Source organism: Babylonia areolata, chromosome 9 (genome assembly GCF_041734735.1).
Source record: "Babylonia areolata isolate BAREFJ2019XMU chromosome 9, ASM4173473v1, whole genome shotgun sequence".
Lineage (NCBI taxonomy): Eukaryota > Metazoa > Mollusca > Gastropoda > Neogastropoda > Buccinidae > Babylonia > Babylonia areolata.
Genome location: NC_134884.1, coordinates 50,081,079 through 50,095,403, shown reverse-complemented (window position 1 = coordinate 50,095,403; position 14,325 = coordinate 50,081,079). Strand labels below are relative to the sequence as shown.

Below are 14,325 nucleotides of genomic sequence, written 5' to 3'. Positions count from 1 at the left end.
AGCTAGCCCTTCAACACCCAGCTTTCCCAAGCCCTGCGGTGATGGAGAAGTGGTAACGGGGACAGGCAGAGGATGCTGCTGGCAGTTCCTAGTCACCACTCTGCACGCAGGCGGCCGTGGGGTGATGGTCGTCCGCCGTAGACTGGGGCAGATGTGGCACCCGTATCCTCCCAAAGTGTCAGAGCAGCCCTTTTTAGGGACAGCACTGCTCTCCCGACATGGGGAAGGGGAGATGATCCCTAAACAAAGCCTGCCTCGCCTAGTACCTAGTAGGAAACTGCACCTACTTGGACATCCAACACTAGCGGTCGAAAACAACAGAAGAAAAGAACCAGGAGTCATGCCCTGACTCTGGGTGCCTGGAATGTTCACACCCTTTTAGACAGAGACGACAGACCAGAAAGGCGCACAGCACTCATTGCTAGAATGCTTGATCACTACTAGGTGGACACAGCAGCCCTGAGGAAAGCCAGGTTTGCCGGTGAAATCCAGCTGGAGGAAGTTGGAGGGGGCTACACTTTCTACTGCATTGGGAAGCCAGATGGCACCCCAAGAACCTCAGGCGTGGGCTTAGCCATACGAACCAAACTTGCACAACAGCTTGACAGCCTTTCATCTGGGATAAACAATAGGCTGATGACCCTGCGTCTGAAGCTGTCTGAGGATGGCTTCTCCACTGTCATCAGCTGCTATACCCCGACGATGACCAACCCTGATGACATACTTTTCAACTTGCGGCAAATCCACACCAAGTCCAGGGTGTTTGAGGCACTTTTGAGAGAGTTCCTCTTTGCTGATGACTGCGCGCTTGCTGCACACACTCATGAGGACATGCAGTTCATTATGGACAGGTTCTCAACCTCCTGCAGGCGCTTTGGACTCACCATCAACCTCAGCAAGACTGAGTCCATGTACCAACCAGCTAGCTCACAGAACGCCAGTGTCTCCCCCCCACCTGCAATCAGGATCGATGACACAGAGATCAAGTCAGTCGACAAGTTTTGCTACCTGGGCAGCACCCTATGCAGCAATGGAGCCCTTGATGCAGAAGTGACGCTGCGCATCGCCAAGGCCAGCTCCGCCTTTGGCAGACTCACCAACAGGCTGTGGAACAACAAAGGCATCAGGCTCAGCACCAAAATCAAAACCTACAGAGCTGTTGTGCTGACCACCTTCTTGTACTGCTGTGAAACATGGACGACGTATCGCCGTCACATTCAACAACTTGAGCAGTTTCACCAGAGATGCCTACGAAAGATCCTCAGCATAAAGTGGCAAGACAGGGTCACCAACCTCCAGGTCCTAGAGAGGAGCGGCTTGCCCAGCATCGAAAGCCTGCTGATCCAGTGCCAGCTACACTGGACAGGACACATTGTCCGCATGATAGACAGAAGGATCCCAAAGATGCTCTTGTATGACCAGCTGAAGGAAGGCCACCGTGAACTTGGAAGACCCTGCAAGCGCTTCAAGGACACCTTGAAGACAAACCTCAAAGCCTGTGACATAGACATTGCTTCCTGGGAAACTGATGTCTTTGACTGCTCTTGCTAGAGGATGCTGTGCTCTAGTGGCATAAAGACATTTGAAAACAAGAGAACGCTGGCTATTAAGGAGAAGCGTGAGCGAAGGAAGCAGGGCTCAACTTCTGGAGACGTTTTCCCTTGCAACACCTGTGGGAAGTGCTGCGCATCCAGAATCAGCCTCTTCTCCCATATGAGGACAAACACCGACAGATAAGCCTGCCTGCCTACTCAACCGTTGGTCCGACAGGAGACTCCATCATCATACACACACACACACACACACACACACACACACACACACACACACACACACACACACACACACACACACACACACACCCCTACCTCATCCTGTCATCCATCTTTTGCCTCAGCCTCTCTCTCTCTCTCTCACTCAATCAACACACACACACATACACACACACATACTGTACATATTTTTGATAATCATTATTATCACTTTTATGTCAAAGGAGAGAGGAGGGAGGGGTAAATTCAGACTTTTACATCCCTCAAGATGGAGGTACAGTTTGTGGTAAAACCATGGCAAAAATGTCCATTTTGACAGGGATTCATCTGTCAGTCTTTACAACTCCCTGGTGAAATGGGCTTTAGTTTGAAGATAATGTTGAGCAAATTTATTACAATTTTAATTTCAAGATGGGGTAATGATCTTAGCATGGCTTTTCTACACCTTCATTAAGCATTTCATTTTACTGTCGGTAGAACCATGTGCTGAATGGTGATGACCACTGCCTACTGCATTTTCATCTCCCCGTTCATGTTGTCAATGTAAACCAGAACATGCCTGCATGTGGACTATTTATAGTAACGGCTATGGCAGTGCCCTTTAAACCAGAAAACTGTCTATCGTGAAGTTGTGAATAACACCACGGGACCAGAGCTGTTGGAGGCCAAGTGGGAGAGAAGGAGAGATGAGAGGCACTGGTGTGCCATTAGTTTGACCGTCAATTGGGACATTTTTCAGACAGCCAGGAATAGTGTAACAAACATTGTTGACAGGACAAAGTCAAAGTTCTACTCTTCTAAAATCCTTGCATCACCACAAACAAACAGCTTTTCAACGCTATGAACAGTCTACTAGGTCAAATGAAAAACACTCCTCTGCCTACAATATTTTCGGTGCAGGAACTCCCTCAACCGTTTTTTGACTGCTTCACTGGCAAAATATGCATTCGTGAGAAGTTTGACTCTGTTGTGTCTCCTTCACCCATTAAAGAACGCGTGTACAGTGGTCCTGTTTTATATTGTTTCCAACCGGTTACTGAAGATTTTGTGAAGAAAGTGTGTCTGAGCACTTGTCTAAATCCTGTGAGCTCAACCATGTCCTGTCTTTGTTGGTTGAATGTATTGATGTTCTGCTGCCACATATTACTCATGTCATCAATTCTTCCTTACTGTCTGATTGTTTCCCTGAAAGCTTCAAATCTGCTGTTGTACATCCACACATCAAGAAACCATCTTTGGATCATAATTGTTTAAAAGATTATCGACCTGTCTCAAACCTGTCATTTTTATCAAAACTGCTAGAAAAGATCATATTGTCTCAGCTCTTAGCTCATCTGGAACAAAGTAGTTTACTTAATTCTCACCAGTCAGCTTATAGACGTGGTCATAGTTGCGAAACGGCCCTTCTTAGAATAGTAAATGATTTGCTTTCTGGATTTGATGAGGATAAGATATCTGTTCTTGCTCTCTTAGACTTGTCAGCAGCTTTTGACACTATCAGCCACTCTATCCTCTTCAACAGACTTAAAACTTCCTTTGGTATTTGTGACACTGCACTAGCATGGATCACGTCTTACCTGTCAGATCATACACAGAAAGTGTACGTAAATGGTAGATACTCTAGAGTATGGTGTCCCACAGGGGTCCGTCCTAGGTCCTGTTCTTTTAGTGCTGTATGCAGCTCCTGTGTCGGATATCATTAGTCATCATGCGTTGTCACATGAGAGCATTGCTGATGACACTCAACTTTATCAGTCGGCTTCCATAGCTGAATTTGATGCATTGGTGACTCAAACACCAGAGTGCATTTCTGGCCTAAAGGACTGGAAGACTCTCAATAAGCTGCAACTAAATGATGATAAGACTGAATTTATGATAGCCTGTCCAAAGAAGTTTCGTCAACATCCTTCCTTTCCTGACTCTGTTCAGATCAACAGCACACCTCTTTCACTTTCTCCTTCTGTTCACAGTCTTGGTTTAATCCTAGACCAGTCTCTTTCCTTCCAACAGCACATTTCAAATATCTGTAAAGTTGCCTATCTGGAACTGCGTAGAATCAGTTCTATCTGCCGCTATCTCTCAACCGATGCAACCAAGACACTTGTATGCACTCTGGTTCTCTCAAGATTGGATTACTGCAACTCTCTTTTGGCCGGCCTTCCCAAATATCTATTACTGTAGGATTTTTGGATGCATGGCATCAGGACCCACAGACTTAGAAATATCCAGTGATTTTAAGAGTGTCAGTACTGCTTTGCTTTCAATCTTTGTCATTTAATTCTGACCTGGAATTTTTATCTTCACACTCCGGTACAAAGGACAAGTCTTCTTTAGTAAACATACTACAGAAGAAACTATTAAGCATCTTCACTTTATCAAGATTTGCCCTTGCAATTTTCCTTATACTGTTTTAGAGTCTGTCAGGTCTGCAATATTCTCCTGTGTGCGGAGTTTACTCTTGGCATATGCCCAGAACGCATAGGGTTTTTCTTGGCTAATATTGCAATGCCTCTTTTATGGACTCAGACTGCATTTCTACATGAATTATTTGCCTGGTTACATACAAGTTTATGATTATACTAAACAGTCCTCATTCACATATATATGAACTTAATAGTCCTCACACACATATGTATGTGTTTGCAAATACCTTTGATAATCAGCTGTCCTCTTTTTTTTTCTTCTTTTTTTTTACTTTGGCAAGTGCCTTTTTCCTTCATCCACAGCAGTGTCATATTCTTATATCTATATCAGACGAGAGAGAAAAACAACTGGTTCACAAACAAATTTCCTTCAGTTCTGTCAGACTTAGCATTTTAGATACAGTCCACTGAATCAACTTCAACATGTTACTGACAAAACTCATTTCATGTTCATTTCAAGATACATTCTTTTCTCTTTTTTTTTGTTAGTAGGATGACTTGGACAATACCTCATCAAGATCTTCTTAATTCAGTGGATATAGCATAGGCTGCAAAATTAAGTGTATCAGGACAACAGGATACCCATCAGTTTTAGAAATAAAGGAACACTTTTCAAATAGCATAACACGGACAGCATTATATCATATCAAATGTCTCAGCACATAATTTATTTGAAGACTGGATCTGGTTGCAGAAAAAAAAACAAAGCCTTTTACGTGACTGGCATTTAGGAAGTAATGCCACCAGTGCGCAAGCTGATGTACCATCGCTGTCCCCCAGCTCATTTCATGATCAGCACATGCGACAAAGCCAGCCGCCCCGCTGTGGCCACGGGGGAAGGAGTGGGGGCGCAGCCCCCACCAGGCACCAGCACAGAGGATGTGGTTCCTGGCCTGTCAGACAGGGGCCTGGGGGCCAGGAGTCACTGCTGTCGCATGCTGCAAGGCCTGCAAGAGCTGCGCAACAATGACACCCTCTGTGACTATTCCCTCTTCGCTGATGGTCAGGTGAGAACAATGACACCCTCTGTGACTGCTGTCTGTTCAGGTGAGAGAACAATGACACCTTTGTGGCTACTGTCTGTTCAGGTGAGAACAATGACACCTCTGTGACTGCTGTCTGTTCAGGTGAGAACAATGACACCCTCTGTGACTACTGTCTGTTCAGGTGAGAACAATGACACCCTCTGTGACTACTATCTGTTCAGGTGAGAGAACAATGACACGCTCTGTGACTACTGTCTGTTCAGGTGAGAGAACAATGACACGCTCTGTGACTACTGTCTGTTCATGTGAGAGAACAATGACACCTCTGTGACTACTGTCTGTTCAGGTGAGAGAACAATGACACCCTCTGTGGCTGCTGTCTGTTCAGGTGAGAGAACAATGACACCTCTGTGACTACTGTCTGTTCAGGTGAGAACAATGACACCTCTGTGACTACTGTCTGTTCAGGTGAGAGAACAATGACACCCTCTGTGACTACTGTCTGTTCAGGTGAGAGAACAATGACACCTCTGTGACTACTGTCTGTTCAGGTGAGAGAACAATGACACCTCTGTGACTACTGTCTGTTCAGGTGAGAGAACAATGACACCTCTGTGACTACTGTCTGTTCAGGTGAGAACAATGACACCTCTGTGACTACTGTCTGTTCAGGTGAGAGAACAATGACACCCTCTGTGACTACTGTCTGTTCAGGTGAGAGAACAATGACACCTCTGTGACTACTGTCTGTTCAGGTGAGAGAACAATGACACCTCTGTGACTACTGTCTGTTCAGGTGAGAACAATGACACCTCTGTGACTACTGTCTGTTCAGGTGAGAGAACAATGACACCCTCTGTGACTGCACTGACTACTGTCTGTTCATGTGAGAGAACAATGACACCTCTGTGACTACTGTCTGTTCAGGTGAGAGAACAATGACACGCTCTGTGACTACTGTCTGTTCAGGTGAGAGAACAATGACACCCTCTGTGACTACTGTCTGTTCAGGTGAGAGAACAATGACACCTCTGTGACTACTGTCTGTTCAGGTGAGAGAACAATGACACCCTCTGTGACTACTGTCTGTTCAGGTGAGAGAACAATGACACCCTCTGTGACTACTGTCTGTTCATGTGAGAGAACAATGACACCCTCTGTGGCTGCACTGACTACTGTCTGTTCAGGTGAGAGAACAATGACACCCTCTGTGACTACTGTCTGTTCAGGTGAGAGAACAATGACACCCTCTGTGGCTGCACTGACTACTGTCTGTTCAGGTGAGAGAACAATGACACCTCTGTGACTGCACTGACTACTGTCTGTTCAGGTGAGAGAACAATGACACCCTCTGTGACTGCACTGACTACTGTTTGTTCAGGTGAGAGAACAATGACACCCTCTGTGACTGCTGTCTGTTCAGGTGAGAGAACAATGACACCCTCTGTGACTACTGTCTGTTCAGGTGAGAGAACAATGACACCCTCTGTGGCTGCTGTCTGTTCAGGTGAGAGAACAATGACACCCTCTGCTTTTCAGCCTTGAGTTTAAGAGTTCTTGTCACTGCTATATGTTTATGCAGATCTATCATTCTATGGGTTGTTTTTTTTTAAGAGAAACAGTATTTGTCACAACCCGTAAGGGGTTGCACAAGTACCCCCACCCTTCCCAAACTAACTAACGTCCCGACAACAAACACAGATACACAGAAAAGTTCAGCTCAGTTCTTTACTGACACAAGAAACGAAATAAAGATATGATAAATCAAAGCACACAAAAGTTTCCCCCCCATCTAACTACAGCACAATTAACTAATTCAGTTCCAATCCTTCATGTCGCGAAGTCACTGCAGCACCAGTCCAGCACATGGACACTACCAGAGTTCACCTGAGCGAACTCCACCCAACAGCTGAAGACAGATGTCACTCACTGGCAGACTTGGGGTTTAAGGTGGGTTTGGGCCAGAGGGGCAATGGGAGAGGGTACGTTGGAAATGTGGAGGGGAGGGAGCGGGCGTGAGGGACAATGGGAGAGGGTACGTTGGAAATGTGGAGGGGAGGGAGTGGGCCAGAGGGGCAGTGGGAGAGGGTACGTTGGAAATGTGGAGGGGAGGGAGTGGGCGTGAGGGACAGTGGGAGAGGGTACGTTGGAAATGTGGAGGGGAGGGAGTGGGTGAGAGGGGCAGTGGGAGAGGGTACGTTGGAAATGTGGAGGGGAGGGAGTGGGCCAGAGGGGCAGTGGGAGAGGGTACGTTGGAAATGTGGAGGGGAGGGAGTGGGCGTGAGGGACAATGGGAGAGGGTACGTTGGAAATGTGGAGGGGAGGGAGTGGGCGTGAGGGACAGTGGGAGAGGGTACGTTGGAAATGTGGAGGGGAGGGAGTGGGCGAGAGGGGCAGTGGGAGAGGGTACGTTGGAAATGTGGAGGGGAGGGAGTGGGCGTGAGGGACAATGGGAGAGGGTACGTTGGAAATGTGGAGGGGAGGGAGTGGGCGAGAGGGGCAGTGGGAGAGGGTATGTTGGAAATGTGGAGGGGAGGGAGTGGGCGAGAGGGGCAATGGGAGAGGGTACGTTGGAAATGTGGAGGGGAGGGAGTGGGCGAGAGGGGCAGTGGGAGAGGGTACGTTGGAAATGTGGAGGGGAGGGAGCGGGCGTGAGGGACAATGGGAGAGGGTATGTTGGAAATGTGGAGGGGAGGGAGTGGGCGTGAGGGACAATGGGAGAGGGTACGTTGGAAATGCGGAGGGGAGGGAGTGGGCGTGAGGGACAGTGGGAGAGGGTACGTTGGAAATGTGGAGGGGAGGGAGTGGGCCAGAGGGGCAGTGGGAGAGGGTACGTTGGAAATGTGGAGGGGAGGGAGTGGGCCAGAGGGGCAGTGGGAGAGGGTACGTTGGAAATGTGGAGGGGAGGGAGTGGGCGTGAGGGACAATGGGAGAGGGTACGTTGGAAATGTGGAGGGGAGGGAGTGGGCCAGAGGGGCAGTGGGAGAGGGTACGTTGGAAATGTGGAGGGGAGGGAGTGGGCGTGAGGGGCAGTGGGAGAGGGTATGTTGGAAATGTGGAGGGGAGGGAGTGGGCGAGAGGGGCAGTGGGAGAGGGTACGTTGGAAATGTGGAGGGGAGGGAGTGGGCGTGAGGGACAATGGGAGAGGGTACGTTGGAAATGTGGAGGGGAGGGAGTGGGCCAGAGGGGCAGTGGGAGAGGGTACGTTGGAAATGTGGAGGGGAGGGAGTGGGCGTGAGGGGCAGTGGGAGAGGGTATGTTGGAAATGTGGAGGGGAGGGAGTGGGCCGGAGGGGCAGTGGGAGAGGGTACGTTGGAAATGTGGAGGGGAGGGAGTGGGCGTGAGGGACAGTGGGAGAGGGTACGTTGGAAATGTGGAGGGGAGGGAGTGGGCCAGAGGGGCAGTGGGAGAGGGTACGTTGGAAATGTGGAGGGGAGGGAGTGGGCGTGAGGGACAGTGGGAGAGGGTACATTGGAAATGTGGAGGGGAGGGAGTGGGCGTGAGGGACAATGGGAGAGGGTACGTTGGAAATGTGGAGGAGGGGGAGTGGGCGTGAGGAAACTGGTGCAGGGAAATGAAGACTGTTCCAGCGTTGAACACAGGCCTCCGTTGAATGCAGTGGCATGGGGAGAAAAGTCACAGGAAAAATCTGGAACATGAGCTCCCAGTCTCTGTAGACTACACTTTTACAAGTTCAAAAGAATGCCCCCCCCCCCACCCCACCCCTGCGCCCCAACCTCCTTTACTCTCTCTGGACGAAGGAATGCATGAGTATTCCTACATAAAATGTATTCGGTTTCAGACGACGGAATGGAATAGCATTTTCAAGAAATAAAAATCCATCACGCGCTGTACACGTGATTTTGTGATTAGCCAAGCAGAGTGCGCTATTCTGGGTCACTCCACAATCAAATGGTATGATTGGTCAGCCTGCCATGTGTGGCCCGTCTCGCACACATGCTGACAATGTCACTGACTGGTCGTCTGCTCACGTGCCAGCCTGTTAGCAAAGCAGGCTCTTCTCAAAATGTTGTGAAGCGAACAAGGCAGCGACGGCAACGTTTTAGGGTTGCTGAAGTACTTGAAATGCTACAAACTGAAGGGTCGGACATTGAAGAGGTGGATGATGACGAAGAAGAAAGCGAATTTAATTCAGAAAGCGAGCATGGGTATGGTGATTCGGGGTGAAAGATTGGCAGTATTTTCTACATATGGCAAAACTGTAAAAATAAGATGAGAAATTTGATTTTTTTTTTTTTATGTAATAGCTCAACATGTAATAAACCAGTTCTGAAAGTTTAATTTTCTTGCTCTGTATTTTGTATTTTTTGTATTTTTTTTCCAAACCCTTACAAATGGGCCGTCTGTGGGGAAAAGCAAGGGAGAAAACTTGTCGTCCCGAGTAAGTTAAGCAACAGATATTAAACTAACCAGGGGAGCAAAAGCATAACTTATTCCAAACAGCCTCTTCCACAAAAAGCTCCAAACTATAAACACGAAAAGTTCATGAACCATTTGTTATGATTTCCCCCAGTAATTAAAGGATTAAACCAGACATTCCAAAAGAACCCATTATAAAAAACAACAACTCAAAATGACAATATGTCAGCCTTGTGTCAATCCTGTTTGCTTCGAATAGAAAGAAAACTCAGTGATGTAATACTACAAACTAACAATTTGGTGTCATATACTGTACCATGTCAAACTGATGCAAACTAGGCCTATTGGTTTGCTCTGCTTGGCCAAATTTCGCGCGGCTAACAGTGAAAAGACGGGCCCCCCCCCGCTCTCAGCCAATCAAACGCCTCTAAAAGCTATAAGCGCTGAATCATTCCTTTGGCCAAGGCTCTCCACGCCTTGTCAGGTTTACGCTCTGTCTCGTCTTACGCTTTTTTCGGCTATTAAGCGTATCCTTTTGGCCTTATTTTGTTGCATGCGGCTTGTGTTTATTGTATTCTTACATTCTGTGTACTCGATTCGACTCGGCACCCTCGATTCGTTCGTTTTTTTCTGCCTCTAAGTCGATCCTGTCTTTCCTTTCTCTGTTGGGGGTCGGATTTTCGCTGGGTGCCTAAGCGCGGGTTCCACGCCTCGTGTGCCATACCACGAAGGCAGGGGTCATGACGCTGGGATTGAGACTCGGCAAGAGACTCTCCCAGGCCCGGAGCTCATGATTCCTCCCGATACGGATCGCGGCGATGCGTCATTAGACGCTGATCGCGGAGGCGACTTTCGTACCAGTAAAACGGTCATGAAGGGGACCGTGGGGAAAGAGGTACGAGCGTCGCCTCCCGAGGTGTCCCAGCGCGAGGCAGGGAGAGGGGGTAATGGCAAGCCCTCTCCTGGCTGTGGGGACTCGCAGCTAGGCGCGAACTCCCAAGGGGATGCCGCGCACAGCCATTACCCGGGTCCCCACTCGGAGACAGCCCTCACGGGCCCCATTGTTGTTCCCCCTCCTCCCTTCTCTGTCGACCCCCCTCCCCCACCTCCTTTTGGTGGGGGAGAAAAAGTTGGTTCCGGGGGGGGATCTCTACTTTGCCCACCCCGGGCCAAGCCACCCCAGTCTCCCCACGGGAGGGGATTCGGGGCGCGTGGCAACCTGCTCTGCAGGTCTTCCCGCTATCCGGCCGGTCTCCCCTGCTGGGGGAGGCCCGCGCGTGTCAGGCGGTTCCGGGCAGTCAGCCCGCTCATCTGCGAGCGGGACTGACACCCAAGTCGGACCTGACCTCCCTCCGACTTGGCCAGGTTTTTCCCTTCATGGAGGTCAACGCGCCAGTGACCCTTGGGGTTCGGGTCACAGTATGGCTGGTGCCCATGGGTAGTTACCCCCATTCTACCCGTACTGGGGTGCACCTATGGTGCACGCTGGGTTGCCGGGAGTACCAAGGGCCAGCCCCTTGTCCGCTCCCCACCCGACCCAACCCAGCACATCTCACAGGGTGACACACACAGCCCCGACAAGTGGGATCGACTTCTTGTCGGTCAGGTCGAGCTCCTCGACCAATATTGCCACTCTGTCCACAAATCGGGTCTCTGTCAACCCACAGGTGACCTCCACGGTCACAACGGCCTTTTTGTCAGGATCGACGGTGGCTGAGGGGCCCTACTCGGCCCGGGGGAGCCTGCGGTTCCCACCTGCCCAGCCCTCGGTCCTACAGTGAGATGAGTGCGTGTTTGTCCCCTCACAGCACCCGTGGGTCCCTCTTGCATCCAGGGACGCCCTCTCAAGAGGTGGCACCCACCATCCCAAGCATGGTTGGACCTACGGTCCACACGCTCCCCACCTGCTTCAGATGTCAAGGACATAACAGCGGTGGCCATGGTCCCGGCTCGGGATCGTCCCAGCTCATCCCGCTGGGCTGACCACAGCTCACAGGACGCCCCAGTGGGTACATCCACTTGGGATGGCACCCAGCAGGGGATGGACTGCGAACAAGAGTGGGAGCCCCTGTCTTCGGATGAGGACGAACAAGCAGATGAGCACTCTTCGCCCACATCCCAGGGGGGACAGATTGAGCCCGCGCCTCCCTAGGGACCAGCCTGAACCAAACTCGGACTTTGCCGAGCTCGAACTGACCCTCCCCAATAGGGTCATGTATGCCGAATCAGTCCCTCAGGCTACTTTGTTACCCTTGACCCTCCTTACGCCATGTGACTCTAACTCCAGAACCACAAGGCGACTCAGAGTGCCAGAAATGGTGCAGGAATGGCTTAATAAGCCAACCTGCACTGTCAGGGGTGCTGCTTCCATCCCTCCTCCAGGCAGGGAGTCCCTCTCTGCCCCGGGCGCCTTTTCCCCAGGAAGGTTCCTTAAAGATTCCTCCAAGGGAGGGGTGTGGTCCTGGTACACACAGGTCCACCCTGCCTACAGCGGAGCAGAGCCCTCCGCACAGGACAGGATGTTGGTCTCACAGCGCATCACGTTCCCCACTTCAGCTACCCTATCCTTTAAAACGTTAGCAGAGGGGGACAAATTGGCCCGCCGCTGCCTCCTCGAGGTTTCCACGGCGTACACCTTCGACGCGTTCCTCCACAGGGCCAATGAGCAGTGGGAACAGTGTCCGTTAATCAGGACACGGGGTCTCCTTCCTCTGTCCCGCCTGCCTCTTCACAGACCAGAGGTTACACGCTTTTGGCAATAGGGTAGCATCTGGTCTCACGGCAGCTGCAGACACAGCTACCAGCCTTCACTTCAATACTGTGCTAGCGTGGCGTGATGCCATTCTCAGCCTCTCTAACATTCCTGTGGAGGAGAGGGCTGCCCTGCGGTCCATCCCAGCACAGCAGCACTCCCTCTTCGGCCAGTTCCTGCCCCATTTTGTCAGCCACAGGGCAGAGACAAACAGGGAGGTGGCTTCATATTTGGCCCACACCTCTCATGGGCTCCAGGGTTCTGTGCCATTGAAGAGACCGGCCACCAGGGTCCCTCCATATACCACGCCGCCTAAGTCAAAGCAGCGTGTGCAGAATCAGTGGCACAGGAATAGACCACCTTATGTCCGTCCAAGCCGACCGGCCATGCCCAAGGCCAGAATGCAGCACCCCCAATGACTGGGCCCCGATTCAGCACCGCCAGTCGTTCAGCCCCTCCAAGTAGGAAACTTGCCCCGGCATGCACATCAGGGGCGTGCTCTGGGACTCAACGACGGGATTATGTCGGTGCTAGAGTCGGGGTACATGCTGTCTTGGGTGGAGGACCGCCCCCCTCTAAGATCCACTCCTCCTCCTTAGGTGCCCAGCTCGACGGAGCAGGAGAGCGTCCTAGAAAAAGAGATATCGCACCCACTCCTCATGGGGCTATATCTCAACTCTTGGACCCGGGCCCCGGTTTTTACGGCTGGTTGTTGGTGATTCCAAAGGTCTTGGGAGGGTGGAGACCAGTTTTGGACTTGTCCCCCCTCAACAAATTCCTCCCCAAAATCAAATTCAAGATGGACACACAGGCACAGATTCAGGAGACCATCCAACAAGGTGATTGGCCTACCTCTATCGATCTGGAAGATGCTTATTTTCATATACTCATCCATTCGGCATCCCATCGGTACCTGAGGTTCATGTGGAGGGACAAGGGGTTCCAGTTCCCGGCCCTCCCATTTGGTCTGTCCCTTGCCCCTTTCCTGTTTACCAAGGTGGTGCGGGAATTGGTGTCCATCGTCCGCTCGGAATCCTTTTGTCTCTGTGTGTACCTGCACGACTGGCTTATCCTGGCCCAGTCGCAGGCCCTGTGCCTGAGTCATACGGCCAGACTTCTAGACCTTTGCTCCCAACTGGGCTTCCTCAGGGACCAGCAGATATGCGATCTGTCCCCACGTCAGTCCTTCGACTTCTTAGGGATGAGATTCGACACGCGGTCCATGATAGTCTCTCTGGCGCCAGATCACTGGGACCATCGGGCAGGTTTCCTCAGCCACTGGCGCCACTCCTCCCAAGATACAGCGCGGACACTTTCTTCCCTCTTGGGCATGATGGAGTCCATGGCACCTCTCGTTCCCCTGGACAGGGTTCTCAAGCGCCCTCTCCAGAGGGCACTGAGGTTACGCCGGTCCCAGAGCACTCAGCCATGGGATACCCAGTTATGTCTGGGCGAGTGGTTCCTCGAGGTGACATCAGAGTGGTTAATCACCCCCCTTCGGACACAGGGGGTGCCCATAGCCCCACCTACTCTTCAGGTGGCACTCTTCACAGACGCCTCCTCCCTGGGCTGGGGAGCCCACATGGACTCACTCCATGCAGCAGGGACTTGGTCCCCGGAGGAGCGCCTATGCCACATCAATGTTCTGGAACTGGAGGCAGTTCGCAGGGCTCTCCTGCACTTCATGGGGGAGGCCACTGGCAAGACCATCCGCTTGTTCACGGACAAGACGACGGTCGCATGTTATGTGAACAAATGGGGGGGAGCGCACTCGGCAGACCTCTCCATGCGGACCGAGGCTCTCCTCCGTTGGTGCCACAGCAAGGGCATTCCACTTTCAGCGAGACACTTAGCAGGAAAAACCAACATCTTGGCAGATGCTCTCAGCAGGTCCAAGAGTGTCATACGCACAGAGTGCACCCTGGACAAGGACAGCCTTCAGTGGGTGTGGGAACAGTGGTTTCGGCCGATGGTGGACCTTGTTCAACAAGAGACTTCCCACTTACGTCTCT

The 14,325-nt window shown here is 51.2% G+C and overlaps 1 protein-coding gene across 2 annotated transcripts in view; it reads left to right on the top strand.

Moving 5' to 3' along the window:
• Positions 1 to 14,325, top strand: part of LOC143285571 (kelch-like protein 9) — a 64,266-nt gene that overhangs the window by 4,926 nt on the left and 45,015 nt on the right. For both annotated transcript variants that reach the window (XR_013055704.1, XM_076592967.1), the window contains exon 2: positions 4,890 to 5,202. Coding sequence is in view for 1 of the 2 variants with exons in the window: in XM_076592967.1 (XP_076449082.1) it covers positions 4,933 to 5,202 (270 nt within the window). In the remaining variant the exon portion in view is untranslated. The remainder of the gene's footprint in view (positions 1 to 4,889; positions 5,203 to 14,325) is intronic.